The 23822-nt window shown below is 48.3% G+C and overlaps 1 protein-coding gene across 2 annotated transcripts in view; it reads right to left on the bottom strand.

The window, feature by feature from the left end:
* The window catches only part of LOC144093944 (uncharacterized), a 157978-nt gene that overhangs the window by 20408 nt on the left and 113748 nt on the right, over positions 1-23822 (bottom strand). The window contains exon 1 of one of the 2 annotated variants that reach the window (XM_077627711.1): positions 3642-5105. The exons of the other annotated variant lie outside the window; for it this stretch is intronic. Coding sequence (XP_077483837.1) covers positions 3642-4482 — 841 coding nt within the window. The 5' untranslated portion in view covers positions 4483-5105. Of the gene's footprint in view, positions 1-3641; positions 5106-23822 lie in introns of those variants that run through there. 2 annotated transcript variants of the gene reach the window in all.

Below are 23822 nucleotides of genomic sequence, written 5' to 3'. Positions count from 1 at the left end.
CTCGTTTTTGTTCCCAAGAATGGAGTTTATACCGAACGCCTCCTTAGGTCTTTCACTGGCCTAGCGTTGTCACCATTGTGTTCAACGTGTGGTGTGTGTGGTGACATAGAACATTACCTCTTGTGCTGTACTTTGTACAACGCGGAACGGGCTGTGTTATTCGGATCCCTCAAGAAGGCAGGAGTTCCTCACAGTTCTCTTCAGGACATTGTTTTCCCGCGCGGGAGCCAGTCGAGTAGAAGGGATGCTTCTCGCCTTCTTCTACTTTACCTGCAGGACACGGATTTGGCCTCCACATGGTGACCTCAGGAGTGTCTATTTGGGTTTTTGCGGACAGTGTTTCTGTGATTTCTATTTAAGTGTCGCTACGGTGGAGCAATTGCCGGCAGCAACTGCAAGGCTAATCCCACCGGTAGTTTACAACCACTCAACTCAACTCCCTTTGCTTTGCTTTGGGGATAATATAACTTCATCAGCATGCAGAAATATGGCTAAATGAGTCAGTGGCTCTGGGACTTTTAGAGTAGGGTGTAACGTAAAAAAAAAAGTGGTTGATTACAATATATCATGGTCCGCGGCGTCGTGTATTACTCCACTGACCAATCAAAGCAGTAAAGGAAGTCAGCTTTTTAATGCTTAACGTTTCACTATGTCAGACGCGTCAGAGGGATTAAAATTCTTGAGCTTATCGTTTCGCCTCGCAGACAGCTTCTTGTTTAGATAACAGGAAAATCTTTACCAACTGACTACTTCCTCGCCGCAGAGCAATTCTGTGCGGAGCTTCACTGCAGAGTTGAGTAGTATCCGATCGTAGGTCTACACTTTTCTTCTTCCCGGATACTTACAGAATTCTTCGCGATTGCATAATCGCTAGCTTGACGCACTGAAAACTTACCGCTTCGAGCCATAGCTATTATAAGCGCAACTGGAGACGCGTCCCCGAAAAGATGGCTCCCTTGCAAACACGAAGGGCCGCTCAAGTTGTGCCGTAATATCAACACGAATGCACAAAGAACTTGTGTGAAAAGCCTTCCCATGACGCCATGCTGCCGTCAAGGAGATACTAACAACGCACCATAGTTGGCGGAGTGAGGACTATGTTTGTTTTCAGAGGATCTCTTGCGCCTTTTGATTGGTTGTTTTTTGTGACCCTTGCATGAGACTGCAAGTACGATGACAAAATGTGATGCTTAACTTAACATAATCACATAACACATGCGCCTTGCGCGGCGTTGTATTTGTAGTGTTACAACTTATTTTGTCGTGCTGCCAACGCAGCGTGCACGTACAGTTTAATACGCGAGGCTGTATGATTTTTGGGACTTCTGTGAGGAATTGTGAAACGAAATTTGATTAAAATTCCCGTCAACGGTCCCGCCCAGCGTGAATAAAGGATTTACGAGTGTAGAGGCATTATGTGCTCGAAGAAGTGCCCGCTGATGCTCCCATGTTCACCATTCTTGGACAAAATTCTGAATATTGGACAACTGTAAGTTACCGGTGCTCTGCGTCTCTACCAGATAGGTCACAGGGCTGACTTGCTGCACTACCGAAATATTTAAGGTAACGGTCCATTCTTCCGATATGCAGAAAAACCTCCCTTTTAAAGTCTTTCCATCGCTCGCGTAGAGCAGTTCAGGCTGCTATAGAAAACCAATAGGCGACGCTTATGACGATAACAAGAGCGCTACTAGCTAAAATATGCAAGCCTGGCGATGGGAGATCTGCGGAAATATTGATCGTTATAGCGAAATATATGAACAAAATTGCGCTCATAACGTCTTTCCCGTTCAACAATGCTTTTGTCGAAAATTGTTGGGCACGTCTAGTGTAATAAGGTGAGTAAATTGCAGCGTTATTTTGGATATGTAAGACTTCTCGGGCTAGTTTCTTCATTTTACTGCTTGGTTAAGCCGCGTAAAAAAAGATGAGAGAGTAAGAAATACGAGCGTGTTCTACGTGTTTCTTGCTTTGTCCTCACCGTTTTCGCACAGTTAACACTGAAGACCTTAATTTGCTGTAGCTAACATTATGATAGACGCGGTGGCGGGAAAATATATACTGATAACGTGAGCCTTCGAATTAAGGGGCTCAACTAGAAGCATATGTCCACTTATAAGCTGTGCCCATGTCATGGTGATGTTTTCTATTAGAGAAACGATGGGCAGTGAACATATATTGGAACCATATGCGCCGAACATCTCATTAACGCGCTAAAAGCTAATTCCTTTTGGCCTCATTTCTGTCAAGAGAAATCAATGCTGTATGAGTAGGAGTGCAACTTTAGGATTTGAACCAAAAAAACAGCGCCATTTGTCCGCAGGTGAAGTGTATTAAAAGCGGCTCAAAATTCCGGACTGAAGTTTCCTTTCACGCTTAACGAAAACGCGTGGTTGTCGAGAAGCATTCCTTCCTTCGACTGATGTCATGTCACCAGAAAACCAAAAGAACGTACGAATGTGCGGTTTAAGTTCTGCACGCCACATTGCCCGGTTACAGGTTGTGGTGCTTTTTGCTCACGAACCGCGAAAGTTACCCGAACCTCCTAGCAGCCGGATGACAGATATCTCGCCTTGAAAAAAAGCGGCCTAAACGTACGCGCAGCAAGAATTGCTGTCGCGAACAACGGGTCTGAAGAAACAGTTAGAAAATGTGGACGCGATTAAAATATTTAGACAATCGAGAGAAATTGTGCTTGTGCCTGTCAACTCTACCTCCTGAACCTCTTCGAATGCAGGACCGAGTTCTCCAGATCAATTGCTACGGTACTAAATTCGATTAACAGAACTTGCTGCTGCCACGACAGTACTAGTTAAACTTTGCCTTTTCCCCACGTCCCCTCTGCTTTTTTTATAACCGGTTGATCACCGATACAAATTTTTTTTCAGGAGAACACAACGAAATAACTGCCCTGTAGAGAAAGCATATAATAAAACAGCCGCCGTGCTTACTCAAATTAAGCGTCTCAGAATCACACTCTTACAAATCCAGTGGCGGAAAAATTATGTTGGAAATGAAAACTAAATTTTGCTTAAACCAGTGCTTTGTACGCGCCCAACCGTAGGCTCGCGTATTTAGTTGTGCCGGCCTTCGCTTACACCGACGAAGGTTGTGGTCAAGAATGCTGCGAAAAGCAGTATGAAAACGAGGCCCGATAGTTATCTTCTCAGAGAGAATTATGAAAAATTTTCAGGTCGGAGATTTCGTGGACGTTGACCTTCGAACAACAATAAGTGTAAACCATCTACCAAGAAGGAAGATGGGGAGGTGTATTTAGCAGTTTTTCTTAAGTCGGAGGACTTGTACAGATCAACATGAACGACAGTCAAGAGCGCCACCATATCTTTATATTTTTTAAATGTTAAACAGCGATATCTGATTAGACGGCATAGAAATGGCGAGAAACAAACCCGCCATCTTAAGCAGTAACAAGGAATGGAAAATTTGTACCAAAAACGCCCATAACGCAACACGGCATTTAGATGCCCGACGGAGTATAGACGGACGGAGCGGGTAGTAATCGCATACCATTTAGAAACAGCACTTTCACACACAAACAAGTGTGGAGTGGAGCCACCGACTGGTTCGCGCCCAGAAGTCGCCGTAAAGACAGCTGCGAGTAGAAAACGTCGCGTACTTACGGACTTCGTCCACAGCCGGCGATAAGAACAGCGTGATTGCCACGAGAAGGACACTGGCCGTGAGCAGGGCTAGAGCCACAAGAACGACTGCGAAGACGATCCTTCGCCGTCGGCTCTCCTTGTGAGTGAGTCCCGGCGCTGGAGCGAGGCCCACTTCGGCCGCAAACAGCTCCGTCAGCGACGTCGTCTGCAGCAGCCGGGGTCTGTCATCGCGGCCACCGCTGCCAGCTGCTCTGCCGGCGCCACTGTTGTTGTTCAAGTTCGCGCCGCCGTAGTCACCGCAGGCGGTCAGGGTCGATCTCGAGTCTGTCCTGTTAGTCTCCGCGTCTCGCTTAGACCCTGTCCGGTGGACCTCCCGACCATCCCGAAGCACGACCATGCTCCGAGGTCTGGGCCCTTCGCTGCTAGTCCGTCGCACCGGCTTTCTGGTCTTCGTCGACGGGTCCTTGTCGCCGTCGGCCACCACGGAGGCCGAGCGTCGCAGGCGTCGCTGCCCCTTGCGGCCATTGTTCTTTCCATTGCCACCCCCTCCTCTCTTGCTTCCTCGCCTGTGAGGTCTCTCTTGGTCATCGGCCGCTACGTCGCACTGCATGGACGATCGGCGCTGGGAGGATGACGCTTTCCCTTGCCGATGACCCTTGCGCGCTCTCTGGCTTCCGCCACGGCCAGGGGCGTTGGTGCCGCGATCTCCTGGGGAGCCAGCGCTGCAGGCGAGACTGTCCAGGCTTCGAGAGGTGCAAGGCGCCGCGTCTTCTTTTAGCCGACCGACAGTCGCATGCTCCTTGAACTCCTTGCGGCGGTTCTTGGAGTTCTGACGCTTAGGGGCCGGACTATTTTCCATCGCGGCGCTTCAATATTTACTGTGTAAAAAGTGAGACGTCATTCTGCTGAGAAGAAGCCAGCGCAGTCACCAGTGAATATGCAGCACCGCTCAGATCATTCAGTCTCTTCGCTTTCTTCAGAGTACCTTTCGATTTTATCCTTTTAGAGGGGCTTTAGCAGTCACAGCTGAGACAGAGGAAGTCAGCTGATGTGGCCATCTACAACTGCAGATCTTGGCAGCGGTGAACTGTCTTATTTTTCTGCCGCGTCAAGTTCACGCACAAATCCGAGCACACTCTTCCTGACGCCATAGCTGAGAGCGTTGAACGTCGTTCAGTCTATGCGTTGTTCTCGGCCGGTTGTGTCAAGCATCTGGTGGTGACATCCGGCGTAAGCAGTGCAGTCAGCAGCACGAGCGGCGAAATTTGCGCGCACAGACACACGCAGAAAGAGAAACAGAGCAAAGAGAACACGAAGTCATCGCTTCACCTCTGAGCACGGCTGGAAGGATTCCGCGGATCGATGTAGCTACGTCTAGATTTAGTTGCCCTCGCGTGTTGCTCGGCGCTTGCTGTTCATCCGGTATTCCTCGGTCATATGGCGCAACAGACAAGTCTGGGCCGCGAGCACCCGGGCTGGCTTGCCGCGGCCAGGGACGTCAGAGGGTTAGGACGACGGCGAGGGAAAGGAGGATGACGAGGACAGAGGGCGACGGGTGGGAGAGGACGGATGAGAGGAGAGTGCGCTCTTGGCGCATACGCTACGAGGCCTTCTCTCTCTCTCGACGCCCTCTCCGGTCGGGGTTCTGCTCTCTCCGACCTGGGATCCGCGGTGAGAAGAGCGCGGTTGAACAGCTCGCGAGAATATACAAACAGGGACGCGTGCCTCCCGTGTGTGCGGTAAGACACGAAGAAAACGCAAAACATAAAAAAGGCGGCGGACGTCAACGGCGAGCGGGCCGCGAAAGAAAGGGGGATGGAGGTAGGGGAGGGGGGGGGGGGAATGCGAAAGAGCGCTCCCGTCTCCGGGCACGCGCGGCATTCTTCTATTTTCGGGACTCTTCCCCACCGTCTACTGCTCCCGCCGTCGTCGTCCACACAGCTACTGGGATTGTTTTTCTTTTTTTTTTCGTTATCACGTTATTTCACCGTTTTTGCATTTACCGTTTACGCGGAAGCCCATCACGACTTGTAGCAGCAGCAGCAGCTCCACAAGCGCACCGTCGCCCGCACGTGAAAGCGCGTCAGTGAGGGAGAGGGCGAAAGAACGACCGAAAAAAAACCAAAAGAAATGCGCGAAGAAGAAAACAAGAAGGGGAGAGGGAGGAGGAGGGGGGGGGGGGCTGGTTGGAAATAAACCGAGCCCGTCGGCCACGCGAGCCCGCACGCGCGAGCAGCGCCGTGCTTGTCTGTTGCTCCGCTCCGGTTCGATCTGCGATTTGTTCTCGGCGGCGGCGTCCAAGCACCGAGTCGGCCTCTTTCATTCTTCGCCGCTGCTTCTCCTGCAGTGCGAACGCGCACCGCGCTTTGCTTTTGTGCGCATCGCCTTCACCGTGCGGGGCTCCGGGGAACAGCCGAGGCACGGGCGGCAGCCCTGGAGAGTTCCCAAAGAAAGCGCCGCCGAGGCGTTTGGCGAGCGATGTCGGGGTAGCGCTGACCCCTCTTTCTTCGTCATCTTCTTTTGCTTCACGTTATTCCTTCGGGAAAGCGAAAGGTTTGCGCAGTAACGGAGGCGGACGTGGGAGCGCCGGTAATGATGAGAAGGACGGTGGCAAGCGATCGTGTGCCAGCGGGAGAGTAATTTAATATAAGGAGAGTACACACAGACGCGCGCTGCTGAGTGCGGCGCGCTTTGCTCTGTGTACGTATAAGGACGGTCAGCAACACGTAGCGCGATGTCCCGGTACGAGCATGTGGGCGGCTGCATTCTCGATTCGATGCTCCTTGGCCAGAGCGTCTCTCCGGGAGAACTTCCTTCGCTGTGTTTTCTGCCCTCTTTCCGAGGGTGGTCGGACACAGTGTGATTGCTTTTCAGCGTGGAGATCATGTTATTAATGCCAAATAATTATGTGTCTCATGCGAAAGAAACCCCGTCACTGGAAGTTGTCCGCAAAATGTGTTCACAGGAAGTGGTACCTCTCGCGTGACCCTCGTTAGAAAAATAAAATTCGCTGACAGACGAAGCCTGCAGACGGGAGATACGCGGATATAGCGATTGTTATAGTGAAATCTTACAGTATATGAAAAAACTGCGCTCATCAGCTCTTTATTCTCGTTCAAAAATGCAGTTGTCCGGAACTGTTCGGTATGCAACCCGGAACCGTTAGTCCTCTACAGCCTATGTATTACTTTCTACCTAAGTACTATCTCTCCACTTGCTTCACTGTGGTCTCGTTTTCCTTTACTTCCGTATTGATATCTTCTACACGGGCCTGCAAATATCATCTTTCTTCATCAGTCAGTCTACACCCCCAGATATTTGTACTTCTCTACGCATACTATTTCACGTCCCTATACTGACACTGTTTCAGACCCGCTATCGTTAAATACCATAACGCCCAATTTTTTAAAACTGTATACGAATGCATTCGAACGTTTGCTGCTTCCTTCCCATGGATATCAAGGAGGAGTTGTTGCTCTCTTTGGCTAGCTGTAAAAAGTACCACATCATCAGCATACCCTATAACACAGGGCCATTTCTACTCCTTGTGGACTCTACGCCAAACTAAACCCAGCTCTGCTTTCCTCTGTAGCATGCGTTCCATCCTTGGTATATAAATAATGAAGAATAGTGGCGACAAGTGCACCCGTGTCGTAAACCTTGTATTGTGCTCGCCTCCTTCGCAATATATAGCCATTACCAGTTTATTAGCCCTCCAATACTGTTACCTACCAAGTGTATTAGCTCGATTATACGTCAACGTCTAGTCTTACTTCTGTTAGGAAGTCGCACAGTAATTCCCGGATTACGTTGTCACATCAAAATATGTATTTCTAGGAAAGCCAACCTTAGGGGCATGTTGTGAGTCATAGCCACCTTAATACACTGCGTTAAGATTGCCCCTCAAATGTCTTCCCTGCATAAAACCATTGTGCAGTGCTCTCAGTTTCACCGACTTTCTTTTGTGTACGCGATAACTTCTTTTTCCCTGTTGTCGTGTGCGCAGCCTGTCGTAAACTTACCAGCCCTTTCCCTCCCTCCACCGCGTCTCCGCCTTCTTTCTGCAAAGCTGCCTAAAAACGCAAGGCGCCTTTACGATTCGGTTAGTGTTCGTGCATATGCTCTAGTGGTCGAGGCTTCTGAGTCACTCATTCGCCATAATTGTCACCCCAGTAACGATGCCTTGCGCCTCTGCGAGCTCCTCCGCCCGCCCGAATTAACCGAAGCCCGGTCAAAATCTTCCGAATCCGCCTTTTCTCAAGAAGTGGCGCCCTCTGAGGAATGGTGAAAATTCGGCTGCTACGGGTTGAAAACAAACGCACGTGGGAAACGGAGGCGCGATCTGGTTCCACGAAGAGCCAGCTGCAGCTACAAAGCAGCAAATTCGTGCTTGATAGCTGGCGCCATCTGTCGCATGCGCCTGTCACTAACATGAACCGCGCATGCGCAGTAGCAGCTGGCGGTTTCATTTTCAACCAGTGGAGGTGGAGGAGAAGAGACGCGCATGCGCAGACCCGCCTTGCGAGAAAGGCGAATCGAGAGCTTGACGCCATAGAATAGCGCGTACGTTCGACGGTACCGAACGGTGTGTCCGAATTATTCAGCTTCCGAAATTAGCAAGGGTCGAATTAACGACGTTTTATTTTATATATATACAAGAACACGTCAGGAACCGCGCCTATTGAACGGTCGACGCCACATATCCTGCACACACCATGCGCATACCTCACTTCATAAGTTCATCCCCACCTTGAATTCCTCTCCCAACTTCATTCCTCGGTGCTTCAACTCTTTCTTCTGCCCTAAAGGAATCCTTCTCTCAGGAGTATTCCATCGCTCCAATCTCTTAGTTTTTTCTTCAGCTGCCAATAAAATTCTCTGTCCATCTCTTTTTAACAGTCGAGCATTAACCGTGAAGTTTTTCGTCTTCTGCCTCGACGGCTCTTTACAGCCTTCAAAGCGGGCATTATGCAAATCAGCGACGTTGGCCTGCGCGCGGCTTATCTTTCCTCACGTCTCCTTGGTGCCGAGGCATTCGGGCCGTTCTTTTGGAGCGCATAACTCACGTCATGACGGCGTCGGACGAAATGCGTTAGCCCGCACAACGCCTCGCCAATTTGCCCCCATTTTTCCCGCTCGACACCCTTCTTCTTGCAATCGCCGTAAAAATAGCGGCTCCACTCGAAACCCGACGGAATTTTCGGGCAGAGGAGAGGGTGTGCTGTTCGAGGCCTCGCGTGCTTCATCCTCATTAGCAAAAATGAAGGCGAACGCGCAGGGAATGGCTCTCGCGTAAGCGGCTGGCCAGCGCCCTTTCGGTCGAGATGGCAACGCCAGCAAAAGGATCGCCGTCATCCCTTCAGCGGCCTCCTCCTTTCCCTCCTCGCTCGCGGCTCGAGGCACGGCTCGCTGGAGACGAATTTCGTTTTTTTTTTTCGCCCACAAATTTTTTTTTCCTTTCTGTAACGTATTCACTCTTGCAGGGCAAGCTTTGCGCTCGGTGTTACGATGTGATCTTAGCGCCTGGCTTTTGCCTCCTACCGTTCCCTGCCACTCTAAGAAGGGCCTCGGAGGAACGAATGGTCCGGCGTGCTTCAAAGAAATGTTGAACTCTGACATGCCGTCCGAGCAAACTGCCATTACAGCGAGCAGTGCGCACAATTTGCTCGGGCCTCGCATACCGCTTCCCGGCACCGCTTCTAGATCCTCGGTCACATCGAAGGACCCATGTCAGAGAGCCGTGTTTCAAAGCGTCCATTAGCTGCACGCTGAGACAGGCTAGAAGCGAATGAGGGCGGTAAGGAGGAAATGGCGGCAGCGAAAGCGAGGTTACAAGGAGCCTGCGATGGGTTTCGACGGGCGGCAATTCAGTGTAGAGCCATGTCATTTCGATGCTGCGAAATCCCCTCGTGTGTGCGGTGCTGTTTGAGTAGTATTCAAACGACGTAGGTGCGGGCTGAAAGACACGAGGTGAATATAAAGTCTTCCTCCCGAAAGCGAATAAGCTGTAGGGCTGATGCCCTCTTATAATGCACGGCATGTTCCCGTAGAGCAAAGCTATATACTTGGTGCTTTCATTATCCCTATCAGGAATATTGGACATCTGGTAGGGAGTTTCGCTAAGCCTTGCGTCTTTGCTGCTTCAGTGGGAGAAGTCGAGTTTTATGGCATAACTAATTTTACACATAACGAACCGGGTTCTTACACAGGAGCTTGGTTCTAGGTGATCTCCAGCACACGTCAAATGCATTGCCGTCTTGATGTGCCGCCTAGCGTTTGTTATAAAACTACTCAGAGTTTAAAGAAAGGGCGTCTATGGAAAGCACAAAAATTTAGGGCCCCTTTGGGAGATAAAAACGCTATTTTTGAAGAATGCGCCTTTCCAGCCATCTTTTTTTTTTTGTCGGTTGAATGAAATAGAATGAGCACTGGGCTTTCCATTGCTCAATGAAGTGTTTGTCGAAGCGAGCGGGAAAACTGCAAAAATTGACATTTTCACAACGCACTTGCCACATTCCACGATGCAGGGATATATCAGCTCGGTGTTTCAGGGAAGCCCGCCACCAATAATTAAAGATAGTGCTCTTGAGTTAAAGAGCAGCTTTTTGCGGCGTAGCAATGCCAGTGTTGGCGGACGTGAAAAAAACGGGCGAATCCTTCATTAACTAGTAAAGTGATTGACTAAAATCTAGCAATTCGCTTTTGAACTAATACCGATAGGCGTCTGATGGCGATTATAGATCTGCATCCGACCTCTGGTAATAGCCTTATTAGTTTTTAGAATTTCAAAAACACGATTACCCACGCCGCTGTGGCTAAAAAAATTCCGGCCATTTCTCGCGCTGTTCAAAAACTGCACAACTGTGGGGACCGCGAGGTGATGTCTATCAAATCGGGACACTCCGTGGCGACGTACCACGTGACAACCGCCGCCCCACCCGCGCAAGTGGCGGGTGGTGCGCGCGGGAAGGGCGCGGGAAAACTATTGCGCGGGAAAAGGAGCCTGGATGTCATAAGCACCGCCCGTTACGTCCGGCAAAGACATCAACAGCTCCGGTTACACTCCCACTGCCAATACGCAGTGCAATTAGGTGTCCCTGTTAATTTTTGTCTTTGGTGTAATTTATGAATCATTCTTTAAACGGGTGCGCTTAGGGTTATAGAAGAGGAATCGTTGCTCAAAGAAAAAGAAAAGTTTGAGATACTTCAAAAAGAGGGAAAGGGTGTGTCTCTCCCGACAACCATGACGCCCTCTTTCGATGCTTCGTTAGCTATATGACCCGCCAGCCGAACATGTCAGATCGATCATGCTGAGTTAGTGCAGCTCGAACTAAATGCACGTCGAGGGCTTCGGCACGGTCGTTTTCAAACGAGCTTGACATCGATCCAGCTGAAATAGAGCATCCTTTGAGAAAAGAAATAAACAATTCTCAGTCGCGGTGCAGGCTGCCGTCACGCCTCTCCGGCACAGCGGAAATCGACTAAGCCTAATATAACCAGCACGCTTTCTTTTTAAAAAGTTTGTGTCCACATTAGTTTCGTTTACATTGTAGTATTGCAGCAGAATATTATTGTGCCCTAGGAGACGATGCGTTTTCGAAGTTCTATTACACCGTCACTCTACTACTGCAGAGGGGTACGCATTTGCCGCTTTCAGTCTCACAAGGCTACGTCAACGACATTTTGAAACTGCTGTGCACTTCTTTAGGAGCACGTAGTCATACCTATTGGACGCCTGCCAACATCACCTGAATTAGCCACGCGATCGCGGTTATCAGTTAATTCCCGAAATTAATCACATTGAGAGATTAACCACACTAATAAGCGTTGAGGCGGACCATGAATAGAGTCTGAATTTGATTGCACTTTAATGCAGATCAAGCCGGATGATGATCCAAGGCGCCCGCGTGATAGGGGCATCCGACTCAAACACAACAATTGGTAGTGATTTAACGCAGTTATACCGAGTAGACATGCAAAGCAGGTCTTCAATTGGAAGGGACAGTTAAGCTCCGTCTTACTGGTGTATGACATGATATCCTTAGTGGGTTAATGTTCAAATATGTAGAATTGGTTATTCTCTACTGTTACATTCATAGGTGGCGGTGAGTTCTCATACCACTCACTACCACCGCAGTGGCGCAGCGGTTAAGAGATACGCCATTGCACTCTGGCAGATGGTGGCTGTTTCTATCACAGCCACCAGTAGGGACTGTGAGACGTAAGGTGTGGGTGCGGGCTAGTTGGTACTGCATTGTAAGACTGTGAGACCCGCGTCTCTCTTCCCGAACAACCTCTCTAGGAGCTGGCGCGACGCCCCTTCGATCTCACTGGAGCTTGCGCGAAGTTACTCATTTAAGCTCGGTTAGTACGATCGTACGTCCTGTCGTGTCTTCTGTCTTCGTGTCGTCTTTTTTGCGCATAACACCTGATGGCATTACAAGGCGAACGTACGTGCGGTGAAAAGATTCTTGGTCGATGTCACTGACCGTATAAGTGCTTTCTCACTGAACGATTCGAGACGCAAGTGAGACGTGAAAGAGACAGCATGAAATACGCGGCTCTGCTACGGCTGGCGACGGGTACATATGACGTCACAGGCGCCGAGGAGCAGTTGTCTCCGACACCATCGCCAGATAGCCCGTTTTAAAACTTAGCCCAGCGTAAAAAAATGCGGTGTGGTTATTCTGAGCAAAAAAAAAAAGGAATGATGAATAAGGGGATTTAGGGCACCCGATTTCTTCCGAACAAGAAATCAGCGCTGGCCAGATGGCACTGCGACTGCTCCACTGCCCGACAAGGTATAGTCAAGCAGGGCCACACTACATACATACGACTCCAGCAGAGTGCACAAGCCCGTACCTTGAGAAGCGCATGGAAAGAGGCGTCTTATAAGTGGAGCGTGCCGAGATGAAAACTTCAAGCCATCAGGCTGCATGCTACAGCGCTGCGATCGGCATGGAAACTCCCAACACGCATTTCCTCTATTTGATAGAAGCGCTAAAATTTTTGCGCTCTTTTTTTTTAATTCAGACTCTCCATGTGGCATAAAAAGATGCCGATAGCGAAAGTAGGACGTGGAGGCTGTCTCTGGGAAAAGTGGAGCTCGTTTCCCATCTGGCTGTTAAACGGCGACAACTAGTATGACTGTCACCCAGGAACGTCGAATTGTTTCTTGCTGGCTGTCCTTTTGAAGCAATGCAGTAACCAAAAATTCCAGGGGTGCACTTAAGTCTGCTAAGGTGCAGTAATGCGAAAGCATTTCCTTGCTGCTGCCGATTATGTTGCTGCGTTTTCATTTCTTTACGCCTTTGCCGTTTCTAAGTCGTTTTCGTTCGAACTTCGGTTCTTCATAATGGGTGAATAGCGCAACAAAGGCGGGACAAAGGCATGACAAGGGCTGACCAGCAACTCAGCAACGTGGTTCCCGTTGCTAGAGCTTCTATAAGCACACCAAAGAACTAACTAATCAGTTAATGAAATTAATTAACCAATTCAATATTCAATCTATGCATATAAATTACCAACGAATGTGCGAAATAATGAATTATTCGCACCAATTAATTAATTCGGTCAAATAATTAATTAGGCTACAAAGCAATCATTTTGGGGACAAATTTGAATACAATCCAATTTAATTTTTAAGTCAGTACTTAACTGATTCATAAATTGGAATAAAATACGGATTAATTTCAAAGTAACTGACTAATTCAACCAACTAATTAATTGGTCCAATTAATAAGATACCCATTCAAATAATCATTTTTATAACTTAATCATTAAATCAAGCTAAATACACAATTATTTAACCAACAATTCTATTAATTACCCCTACAGTGCATGATTCACAGTTCGTGCAGACACACTCTGCCGACACGCTCTGGTGACAGGCCCTGCACAGGCGACTCATGAGACAAGAAAAGCTTTCGCATTAGTAAAGAAATTATGTACAACCAGCTTAGCTTCACAAAGAGCCTTGACATCCTGTTCCCAGTGTGCCGAACGATGTCACTCGCAGTCCTCATTCAGAGTCTACCTGCACAAAGGCTTCTTACCTTCAATCCGCTCATTGCAATTTATTGTGGAAATGAGGGCACAAAGTGCAATTAAGGGCGTACTTGTCTTTTTATTCTACGAGCAAACGTTGCAGGCGAACAGTGATTGCAGCGCACGACGCGAGTGACTGCTCGTCATCTGCAGGCAAATAAAATACCGATGGGGCTTCGGCTTTCATTTTTTTTTATTGTTGGGCGTGGACAGCCGTCGTCGAGATTGGTAAACAAAAGGGGCGGTAATCGTCTTGTTTCCGTCCTCCTCCTCGAGATTCCGTGTGCCTGTCTGGCCGTCTCGCGTGACAAAAGGGGGCCCCGAGAAGACGACAGCCTGCAAGATTACACGTCGTCCAAATGGGACACGACCGCTGTGCACACACGCTGGCTGCGGTGGCCACGCCGCAAAGACGTGGAGAGCCGAAGAAGAGCCCTTAACGACTTGGGTTTCCCGCAACGGGACGAGCGGGATAAAGGAAGAAAGGAAACGGGATGGCGGTGTGTCCAGAAAGAAACAAGGGCCTCGCCGGCTGCGGAAGTTGCGGGAAAATACGCGGTATATGCGTAGATTGTTTGCGCCGCCGTCGACGACGGGCACTCTCGTCCGTCGATTATGGGCGGGCTGGCAGCACTGGCAAGAAGTCGCGTATGTGCTTTTATGCGCTCGGCAAAGCCCACCCATTCTGAGCGAACGGGTTTGCGGCAGCTCATTCTCGCTACGACCGCTGCGACAGAATGTGCGCAAACAAAGCGGTATAGAGAAGGTGGGGGAGGAACCAGACGCGTTTGCTGTGACAGCTTCCCCCCCCCCCCCCCCCACCCCCTATTCCATGCGGGGAAGAATTGGCGGAACCGGTTGGATGGAAACGGCGCGCCAACACTTTCGAAAAGTGCTTCAGGGGAGCGAAGCAGTGGGCGCAGTGTGGACCTAGACATGTCTCGCGTTTCGACAGAAAGCTGATGAAGCTGCCAAATCACTTCCGACTTCCGGCGAGCTGCTGCTGCTGCTTCGACGTAAGAAAAGTGCGAATGGGCTGTTCTACTTCAGAACAGGTCATTTGAAGGAGAGAAGAAAGTAAAGGATGTCGTCGCAAGAAATGCCTTTTCCAAATATGCTCTTTTCCAAATATATATTTTACGTGCTGTCACGTGGTGATGAGGAGAGATTTCTTACCTGCGCGAACAGCGTTTGTAGTAGGATAAGTGCTTTAGGAGAGGCCGATGCAGCCGCTTTGAAGTGTGCACAGAAATATGGGGAATAATATTGCATTTTACATTTTTACCCTTGGGTTTAGAGCAGAATAATGAAGCACACCGTACAGGCAGACGGCCTACGCTCCGATGAAGAACGCCCTAAAATGAACTTTGAGTGCTTTTAGGCTCATATTTCTTTCTGCCATTGCAGAAATGAAGTTTTATGCTTCGAAAGCCCGGGTTCTGAATGGTGAATGTTTAACAAGATATTTTCTTAACTAAAAAAGGGTGATGCCATGCAAGCCTGCACTACTGCGACAGGCAATACTAAAGTCAAATCGGATGTAAATTACTGCCTTTTTTTTTCTCAGTTTTCTAAAAGCATAGATTTGCATAAAATAAAACCCAAGAATCTTGACAGGATTCTTCCTTAAAGTGCCTTTCAGCGACCATACATAAGCGTATACCCCCCCCCCCCCCCTTCCTCCCTCACCCCAATACAAAAAATCTCACTGGACCACTCAGAACACTGACAGTAAGGTTACTTTTACTGAGCGCGCTTGAAAAATGAAACGAACTTAAAAAAGCGTACAAGGGTACCTTCTCCTAAAAAATAAGCAAATAAATGCTACAATAACACAGTAGTAAGTAAGCTGTCCGAAAACTTACGCAGCAGTGCGGTAGTCGTAAATTTATCGACCCATCCCGAATTCAGGAAGCAATCTTTCTCTCGCTTTTCTTAATCTTACTTAGTTCCCTGGCAGCGATTAAAGCGAAATTTCATTGCATCACGACAGCTTATAATCGATGCGAGCATTTTGAGTTTCAAATTTCCGCTTGAGTGCTCCAGCGCGAGGCACTATCCGTCCGGCGCCTTTGGAACTCTTCCAGGAAGCCAGTTCGTGTCTGAGACTCTCTCGGGACGCCGGATTGATCGAAGCGTGTTCCCCTTACGTTCCTCGAGGAATTTCCTAAAAAAAAGCAGCGAAATGCTTTAGGTCAGAACTGGGGCTTACGAAGATCAGTAGATACACACATTACACATTTAGGGGCTGCACAATGGGGCTACGCATTTCTCGGAGTTAAACCGGTAATGCCGAGATCGTATCAGATATGATGCAGGGTATAAACATTCATTCATTCATTCATTCATTCATTCATTCATTCATTCATTCATTCATTCATTCATTCATTCATTCATTCACTCATTTCTCAATGCCCCTTAACTGGGGTTTTGTGTGATGGATGGGCAGTTTCAGAAAAAGAAAGTGTTCAATGGCGGTCTTGAATTTTTTCATGCTGGTGTGGTGCACCGCTTCTTCATGCAGATCATGCTTCAGATCACTCTTCAGGCAGTTTTCATTCGAGCTAGGCGATGTATATCATTTCCTCGCATTTTTCCGGAAACGAGCTTTGCCAACGTATTTTTCGAGGCAAGGTCACAAAGTGCCAGTCGTAGGAGACGCAAGAGGCCTGCTCACAGCAGAAGCTAACCCTAACGACGAAACAGGCATATTTTTTTTTAAATGCCCTGCGGCATTGCCAAACAGTGGTAGAGTTTTATATTTCGGCACTGACTTATTGTTAGCATTCACTATTTGTGCACAGCCTCTCGTTAAGTCAGAAACCATCGCAGTCACTAGGTTTAATTATGCTGTAATGATATTTTTCTCAATAAACCTATAAGGCTTTCTTTCACATTTCTGCTCTGTGGGAACCACCGGTTAAAAAATTCAGAAAGTTCATAACGTTCCTTCCATGCTTTTGTCCCGTGGGCTTTGCAGGGTCGATGTGTAGTATTTCCGAGAGGTTCTCTTATGCCTTTTTTTTTAATTCAGTTTTGTTATCGCGGCTACACAGCTGTGAGTGGGATTGGGTCTACGGTCAACAGCGAAAGTGAGTTGAGGTTTTGGCATTCACCAGCACACTGGGCACCTAAGCAAGGAAGGATGTGTGAGACGGGGTTGCCAGCGCCCTCTAAAATCGACTATCTGAGGTCACGTCGTGCGGACGACCCTGGGAGAGCATGTAGCCACGGGTGTGGGAGTGTTTTATGGGAGTGTGGGAATGCAATAACCGCATATCAATTTTGTCATGCGAATATTATATAGCTATCATAAAATATTATACAAGATTGATGAATATGTGTGACATGGTATGAAATTTTAATGATATTTTAAGATTGAGTATTATGAGGTTATTGCATCCTACAGCTTTTTTCAGGAGTCTGGAAATGGGGACGAAGGGAGTTCCTATATCCACAGGTGTTCGGCATTTAATCCGGATCAGCAGAAACATGTTACATGGCGTAAAAATGCGAATTCATTTATACCTATAGAGCAGTCTTGTACCTGAAGGCGCTTTTCGATTCAGAAAGAACCGTGTACTGAAGTTTAGGTGAACAAGTTGATGAAGGCTGTTTCCAAACTACTGACAAAAACAGCACGCACACAGATGTGGCACTTTGCTGAATTTAATTACCTCGATCAATTCTTTCTTTTGATACCGATAATAACGACAGGCATAAAGAGGCAAGATATTTATGTACTTTGGCTAAAACGTCTGGATAAGGAAAACTAGAGGATATAAAATACAGAGCAATGAGAATTACTCCCCCTAAAGAAATTTTCCAACTCAAAATACATATCTTACAGTATACCTCAAGCAAAAGAAAGATTTAGAACATACTAAACGTCCGCCTTAAAGCTAGAAATGATGCAGACAGTTCCATTTTGAGTTTTATTAGAATAAGAAGGCAACAGAATCTCACAAAGACAAGGACTTGGACGTGGCTATAAAATCAGTAGGAAAGTTGGAGGATATAACCTGTCAAAAACAAAGATGATACAAAATACCAGCGGCTGGGGTTGTTTTATTAGAGCATGAGAAGTTGACCGCAGCGGTTGAGCATCCGCCTCGCATGAGGGAGGTGCGCGGTTCGATCCCCAGTACCGCCGGGTACCCACCGGAGACACAATGGGTACAAGCTTTCACCTGGTCTGGTGCTCGGCTTCTTTAGGGTGAAATGCTTGGGATATGGGTCTTTGAGCCCACCTTGAGCAGCCACCCTCAAGGCAGAAACGTGGAGGCTAACGAAAAGGGTTCAGCGTAAGTTAAGGACAACGCAGCGAGCCATGGAAAGAAAAATGATAGGTGTAACTTTAAGACACCGGAAGCGGGCAGAGTGGGTGAAGGAACAAACGCGGGTTAATGGCATCCTAGTCGAAATCACGAGGAAGAAATCGGCTTGTACAGGGCATGTGATGCGAAGGCAAGATAACCGCTGGTCTTTCAGGGTAACGGAGTGGATTTCAAGAGAAGGAAAGCGTAGCAGGGGGCGGCGGAAGGTTAGGTGGGCGCATGAGATTAAGAAGTTCGCAGGGATAGGGTGGGTGCAGCTCGCGAAGGACCGAGTTAATTGGAGAGACATGGGAGAGGCCTTTGTCCAGCAGTGGGTGTAGTCAGGCTGATCATGATGATGATGAGATGTCGAAAATACCTTGTCCCATGGCGCTCTTTGGTCATAGATTCCCTTGCGCCATAAAACTCCATCATCATCGGGGTTAGAGAAGTTGATAACTACTCGTCTGCTCGCGTCGGGAGAACACGAGCAGAGGGCGTTATGTCACGTCAGCAAGAACAGCCGAGCAGACGATGCTGTAACTGGCAAGCAAGCACTCTGTGCGCATGCGCGCACTCGCCCGTTTCTTTACTGCGATCCTTATGGGGTGCTGAACGACCGTGCGGTTGACGCTCTCTTAAAGAGCCGCAGAAAGGGTTGTTTGAGCCGGGCTTTAAAACGGTTGCACTATGTAGAGTACAGGCCAACGAGCGTCCATGCGGCGTACGAGACCTCAATAGCGAGCGGGGAATTTACGATACATTTTTAAAAATTCCCGCTTTCGCATCTCGCGGCGACGCGTGGTGCCGGACTTTCGCGCGAAGACCCGAGATACGACGTTACGTCGTGCAAATGACGTAAGCAGACGGAGGTTATCATTGGTTCACAGCGCCAAATTCTTTCTGACGTCACACGCTACCGCGGGCGTGGCCACTCGGCGCTCGCCGCAGCCGGAGGAGGTAGGGGAGGGGCCGGGTGAGTGGGGTGGTGGTGGTTGTTGCTATGAAGGGGGCGGGGGGGGGGGGGGGGGGGGGAGGGGATACTGGTCCCGACGTATGTTGGCCCTTTGAGTGGGGCCGACGGAGGAGCGCCGCCGTTTTGGCGTCCGAGAGGAGAGGAAAAGGCGCGAAGACGCAGAAGTTCAAATTTTGTCCGCATGTAACTCAGCTTCCACAAAACGTATAAAATAATTCTTGCTGGAGGATAATTATGAAGCGGCGTCCCAGACATATCAGAGCATTATCAAGAGCCCCTTTCTAGGTCTCTTTACTATTACGAAAAGGTCGAGGGGCTGTATTCATTATTCTGTACCGGGTTGTCGAGCGAGACAGCACTCCCAGTTTTGGAGGAGTTCTCGGTATGAATTTTAGGATGTTTGGTTGAGCGGCTTGGACGAGTGGGCGCTTCCAATGGGTGCGCTTAAAGGGACATTCATGGCAGTATGTTCAGGTTGTTCAGGCTAGACCATGAATAATGTGTTTGTAGTCTAGCTATCGAGTATGCTTCGCGAAATGTTTAAAGAGATCGCGACCCAGTGTTGCGGTTAATTTCATCTCGACTACTCTCTAATATTTTTTTTACCTTGGGGGCAAGGTCATTCTAAAAACAGTTTGTTGGCGAAATCCTCGTCCCATTTCTTGCCTGCCCCTTCTTACCACCACGTGACACTGTATTCATTATTCTGTACCGGGTTGTCGAGCGAGACAGCACTCCCAGTTTTGGAGGAGTTCTCGGTATGAATTTTAGGATGATTGGTTGAGCGGCTTGGACGAGTGGGCGCTTCCAATGGGTGCGCTTAAAGGGACATTCATGGCAGTATGTTCAGGTTGTTCAGGCTAGACCATGAATAATGTGTTTGTAGTCTAGCTATCGAGTATGCTTCGCGAAATGTTTAAAGAGATCGCGACCCAGTGTTGCGGTTAATTTCATCTCGACTACTCTCTAATATTTTTTTTACCTTGGGGGCAAGGTCATTCTAAAAACAGTTTGTTGGCGAAATCCTCGTCCCATTTCTTGCCTGCCCCTTCTTACCACCACGTGACACTGTATTCATTATTCTGTACCGTGTTGTCGAGCGAGACAGCACTCCCAGTTTTGGAGGAGTTCTCGGTATGAATTTTAGGATGATTGGTTGAGCGGCTTGGACGAGTGGGCGCTTCCAATGGGTGCGCTTAAAGGGACATTCATGGCAGTATGTTCAGGTTGTTCAGGCTAGACCATGAATAATGTGTTTGTAGTCTAGCTATCGAGTATGCTTCGCGAAATGTTTAAAGAGATCGCGACCCAGTGTTGCGGTTAATTTCATCTCGACTACTCTCTAATATTTTTTTTACCTTGGGGGCAAGGTCATTCTAAAAACAGTTTGTTGGCGAAATCCTCGTCCCATTTCTTGCCTGCCCCTTCTTACCACCACGTGACACTGTATTCATTATTCTGTACCGGGTTGTCGAGCGAGACAGCACTCCCAGTTTTGGAGGAGTTCTCGGTATGAATTTTAGGATGATTGGTTGAGCGGCTTGGACGAGTGGGCGCTTCCAATGGGTGCGCTTAAAGGGACATTCATGGCAGTATGTTCAGGTTGTTCAGGCTAGACCATGAATAATGTGTTTGTAGTCTAGCTATCGAGTATGCTTCGCGAAATGTTTAAAGAGATCGCGACCCAGTGTTGCGGTTAATTTCATCTCGACTACTCTCTAATATTTTTTTTACCTTGGGGGCAAGGTCATTCTAAAAACAGTTTGTTGGCGAAATCCTCGTCCCATTTCTTGCCTGCCCCTTCTTACCACCACGTGACACTGTATTCATTATTCTGTACCGTGTTGTCGAGCGAGACAGCACTCCCAGTTTTGGAGGAGTTCTCGGTATGAATTTTAGGATGATTGGTTGAGCGGCTTGGACGAGTGGGCGCTTCCAATGGGTGCGCTTAAAGGGACATTCATGGCAGTATGTTCAGGTTGTTCAGGCTAGACCATGAATAATGTGTTTGTAGTCTAGCTATCCAGTATGCTTCGCGAAATGTTTAAAGAGATCGCGACCCAGTGTTGCGGTTAATTTCATCTCGACTACTCTCTAATATTTTTTTTACCTTGGGGGCAAGGTCATTCTAAAAACAGTTTGTTGGCGAAATCCTCGTCCCATTTCTTGCCTGCCCCTTCTTACCACCACGTGACACTGTATTCATTATTCTGTACCGGGTTGTCGAGCGAGACAGCACTCCCAGTTTTGGAGGAGTTCTCGGTATGAATTTTAGGATGATTGGTTGAGCGGCTTGGACGAGTGGGCGCTTCCAATGGGTGCGCTTAAAGGGACATTCATGGCAGTATGTTCAGGTTGTTCAGGCTAGACCATGAATAATGTGTTTGTAGTCTAGCTATCCAGTATGCTTCGCGAAATGTTTAAAGAGATCGCGACCCAGTGTTGCGGTTAATTTCATCTCGACTACTCTCTAATATTTTTTTTACCTTGGGGGCAAGGTCATTCTAAAAACAGTTTGTTGGCGAAATCCTCGTCCCATTTCTTGCCTGCCCCTTCTTACCACCACGTGACACTATCTGTCTACTCAGCTATGTTGCTCTAGGGAACGTGATGCATTGTCAGCTGCGTGTTTTAATGTCGTGCATTGAGCTGACTGCGTTCGTGCACGTACACGACGCATATCTGTCTACGTACACGCTGGGGGAGAGGACGGATAGGGGCGTAGAGATGCATATTTATTTATTTTTTGTACCTCACAGGCCACCGAAGAGCATTGGGCGAGGGGGCATGTCAAAGAAAACGAATGTACAGAAATAATAAACCGTAATAACAGTATAACGAACGTGGAACAAGGCAAATACACGAGAAGAGCACAAAGTTGATACAAAACTGAGTTAAAATAACATTAAACACGAAAATAGAAAAGAAAAACAAAGAAACACGAATATGCAAAAAAAAGAGGTAACCATCTGTTATAGTATTGTAAGGGGGTGAGCATAGAAGCGAATGCCGAAACGGGTCACCGACGTTCCCTAAAGAGGGCGCGGGAAGAGCGCCCCGTAAAACGACAGTACACGTTGCTAGCGGGAGTCAGACTGGCCCCTCTCCTTGAAAAGCGGGGAGCGTTTATTATCTTTTCCCTCTCCCCTTTTCCCCGTGCAACTGAGTGCCGCTGAGAAGGCGCCTGCGGTGTCCTTGGCGTCTGCTGCCTTGGGGAATCATCACACCATCACAGAATACATCAGAGAGCAATGCTAAGAGCAACTGAAACTGTGGTACGTTTGCATATCATTGCATTTTTTCGTAGATTGACTTGCAAAACTTGAAGATTAAATGCTGGGATTAGTTTATGGGATGAACAATATTTTCTTGTTTCATTCTTGGGATAAAATATATTTACCTTGATCTGAAGCAAAAACAAAACAATAAAGCGTATTTTGCGTAGAGCAGGATTTATGACCGCTATCATAGGTTTTTCATTCTGATCTGAGCACTTCTGTGGGGTGTGGCGGAAAACTCGGTATCGAAAAATGGTGGTGTTAAGAAGAACAGTCACTAAATAATCTTCTCCTGCAAGTAAGGCAGGCACACAGGTTAGACTCTGGCTCCGATATATGGTGGGACGTCCTATTCTCCCCTGAAGAGGACCTGAGATACGTTACGCCCAAGGTAATCAATCATCCACCAAGACAGCGGTTGGTGTTATCTTTGTTTCTTAATCATACTCTGAATACCCTGCGCATATTTTGGGACAGAAACTATATTTTCACTCTTGACTGTCGTGGACTTCCCGGATTCGAACCCGGCCGCGATGGCCGCGTTTCAACGGAGGCGAAGCGCAAAGGCGCCCGCGTGTTTCGCTAGGTCAGTTCAGGTTAAATATCCCCAGGTGGTCGAAATTATTCCAGAGACCTCCACTACGGCACCTCTTTCTTCCTTTCTTCTCTCAGCCCCTCCTTTATCCCTTCCATTACGGCGCGGTTTGGGTGTCCACCTAGATGTGACACAATTACTGCGTCATTTCATTTCCTCAACAACCAAATTTCACTTTCTCTCCACTTTCGATCTGCACTTAACTTTATACCTTACTCTGCCCTTGCTGATACAATTCCGTTTTTGGCTCCCAACTACCGTCTCTTGATTAAATGATCTTTTTACATATGACCTTATCGTCGGGCATCGTCTATGCCCCTCTCAGCAATTTACTAATCTAGTTACTATCTTCTAGTTGCCTCCTTTACCTAGCATTGCTCTATTGACCGGCAGACCATCTCTGACCATATCCTTGCATTGGAGTTCTGCCATTTCGGGTATCCCTAATGGGGCGCACACAACCGCAGTCTCTATATCTATCCCCCTGCACGCAGTCGCCTGGCCTACTTATACATATCTGCCTGCCTATAGAGCACCCTTAATTCCCCATCCTTGCTGCCTGGTTAAATATCCCTCTCATCTCGACTATACCCTTGCGTGCCGCGTGAAGACTCGAGTTCATTGGACGTGCGCGCCCCTCCCCCACCCGGTAGAAACCACGTGTGTCATTTTGCCGCCAACGCACAGTGGGCGAGAAGGGTTGCCCAAGCAGCAGCAGCAGACAGCGGGCAGCTCGCGTGGGCATCGCTGCTTTATTGGGAGCGCGCTCGTCAGAAGGCCCGCCGCCGCGCGCGCGTGCGCGCAGTCCTGCTTCAACCTGCGCTCGCTGCAGGCGCTCCAACCGGTGTGCGTTTGTGAGCCTGTGCTGCAGCCGGCTCCAATCGATGCTCGTGATGGCTATTTTTAGAAGCGACCGCCGCGCCTCGCCCGCGCGTTTTCTTTTCTTTCTTCTCCCTCTTCCCCATCTTCCTTCCTCCATCCCTCCCA

The sequence above is a fragment of the Amblyomma americanum genome, chromosome 6, assembly GCF_052857255.1.
Source record: "Amblyomma americanum isolate KBUSLIRL-KWMA chromosome 6, ASM5285725v1, whole genome shotgun sequence".
Classification (NCBI taxonomy): domain Eukaryota; kingdom Metazoa; phylum Arthropoda; class Arachnida; order Ixodida; family Ixodidae; genus Amblyomma; species Amblyomma americanum.
This window is presented reverse-complemented; position numbering and strand designations above follow the sequence as displayed.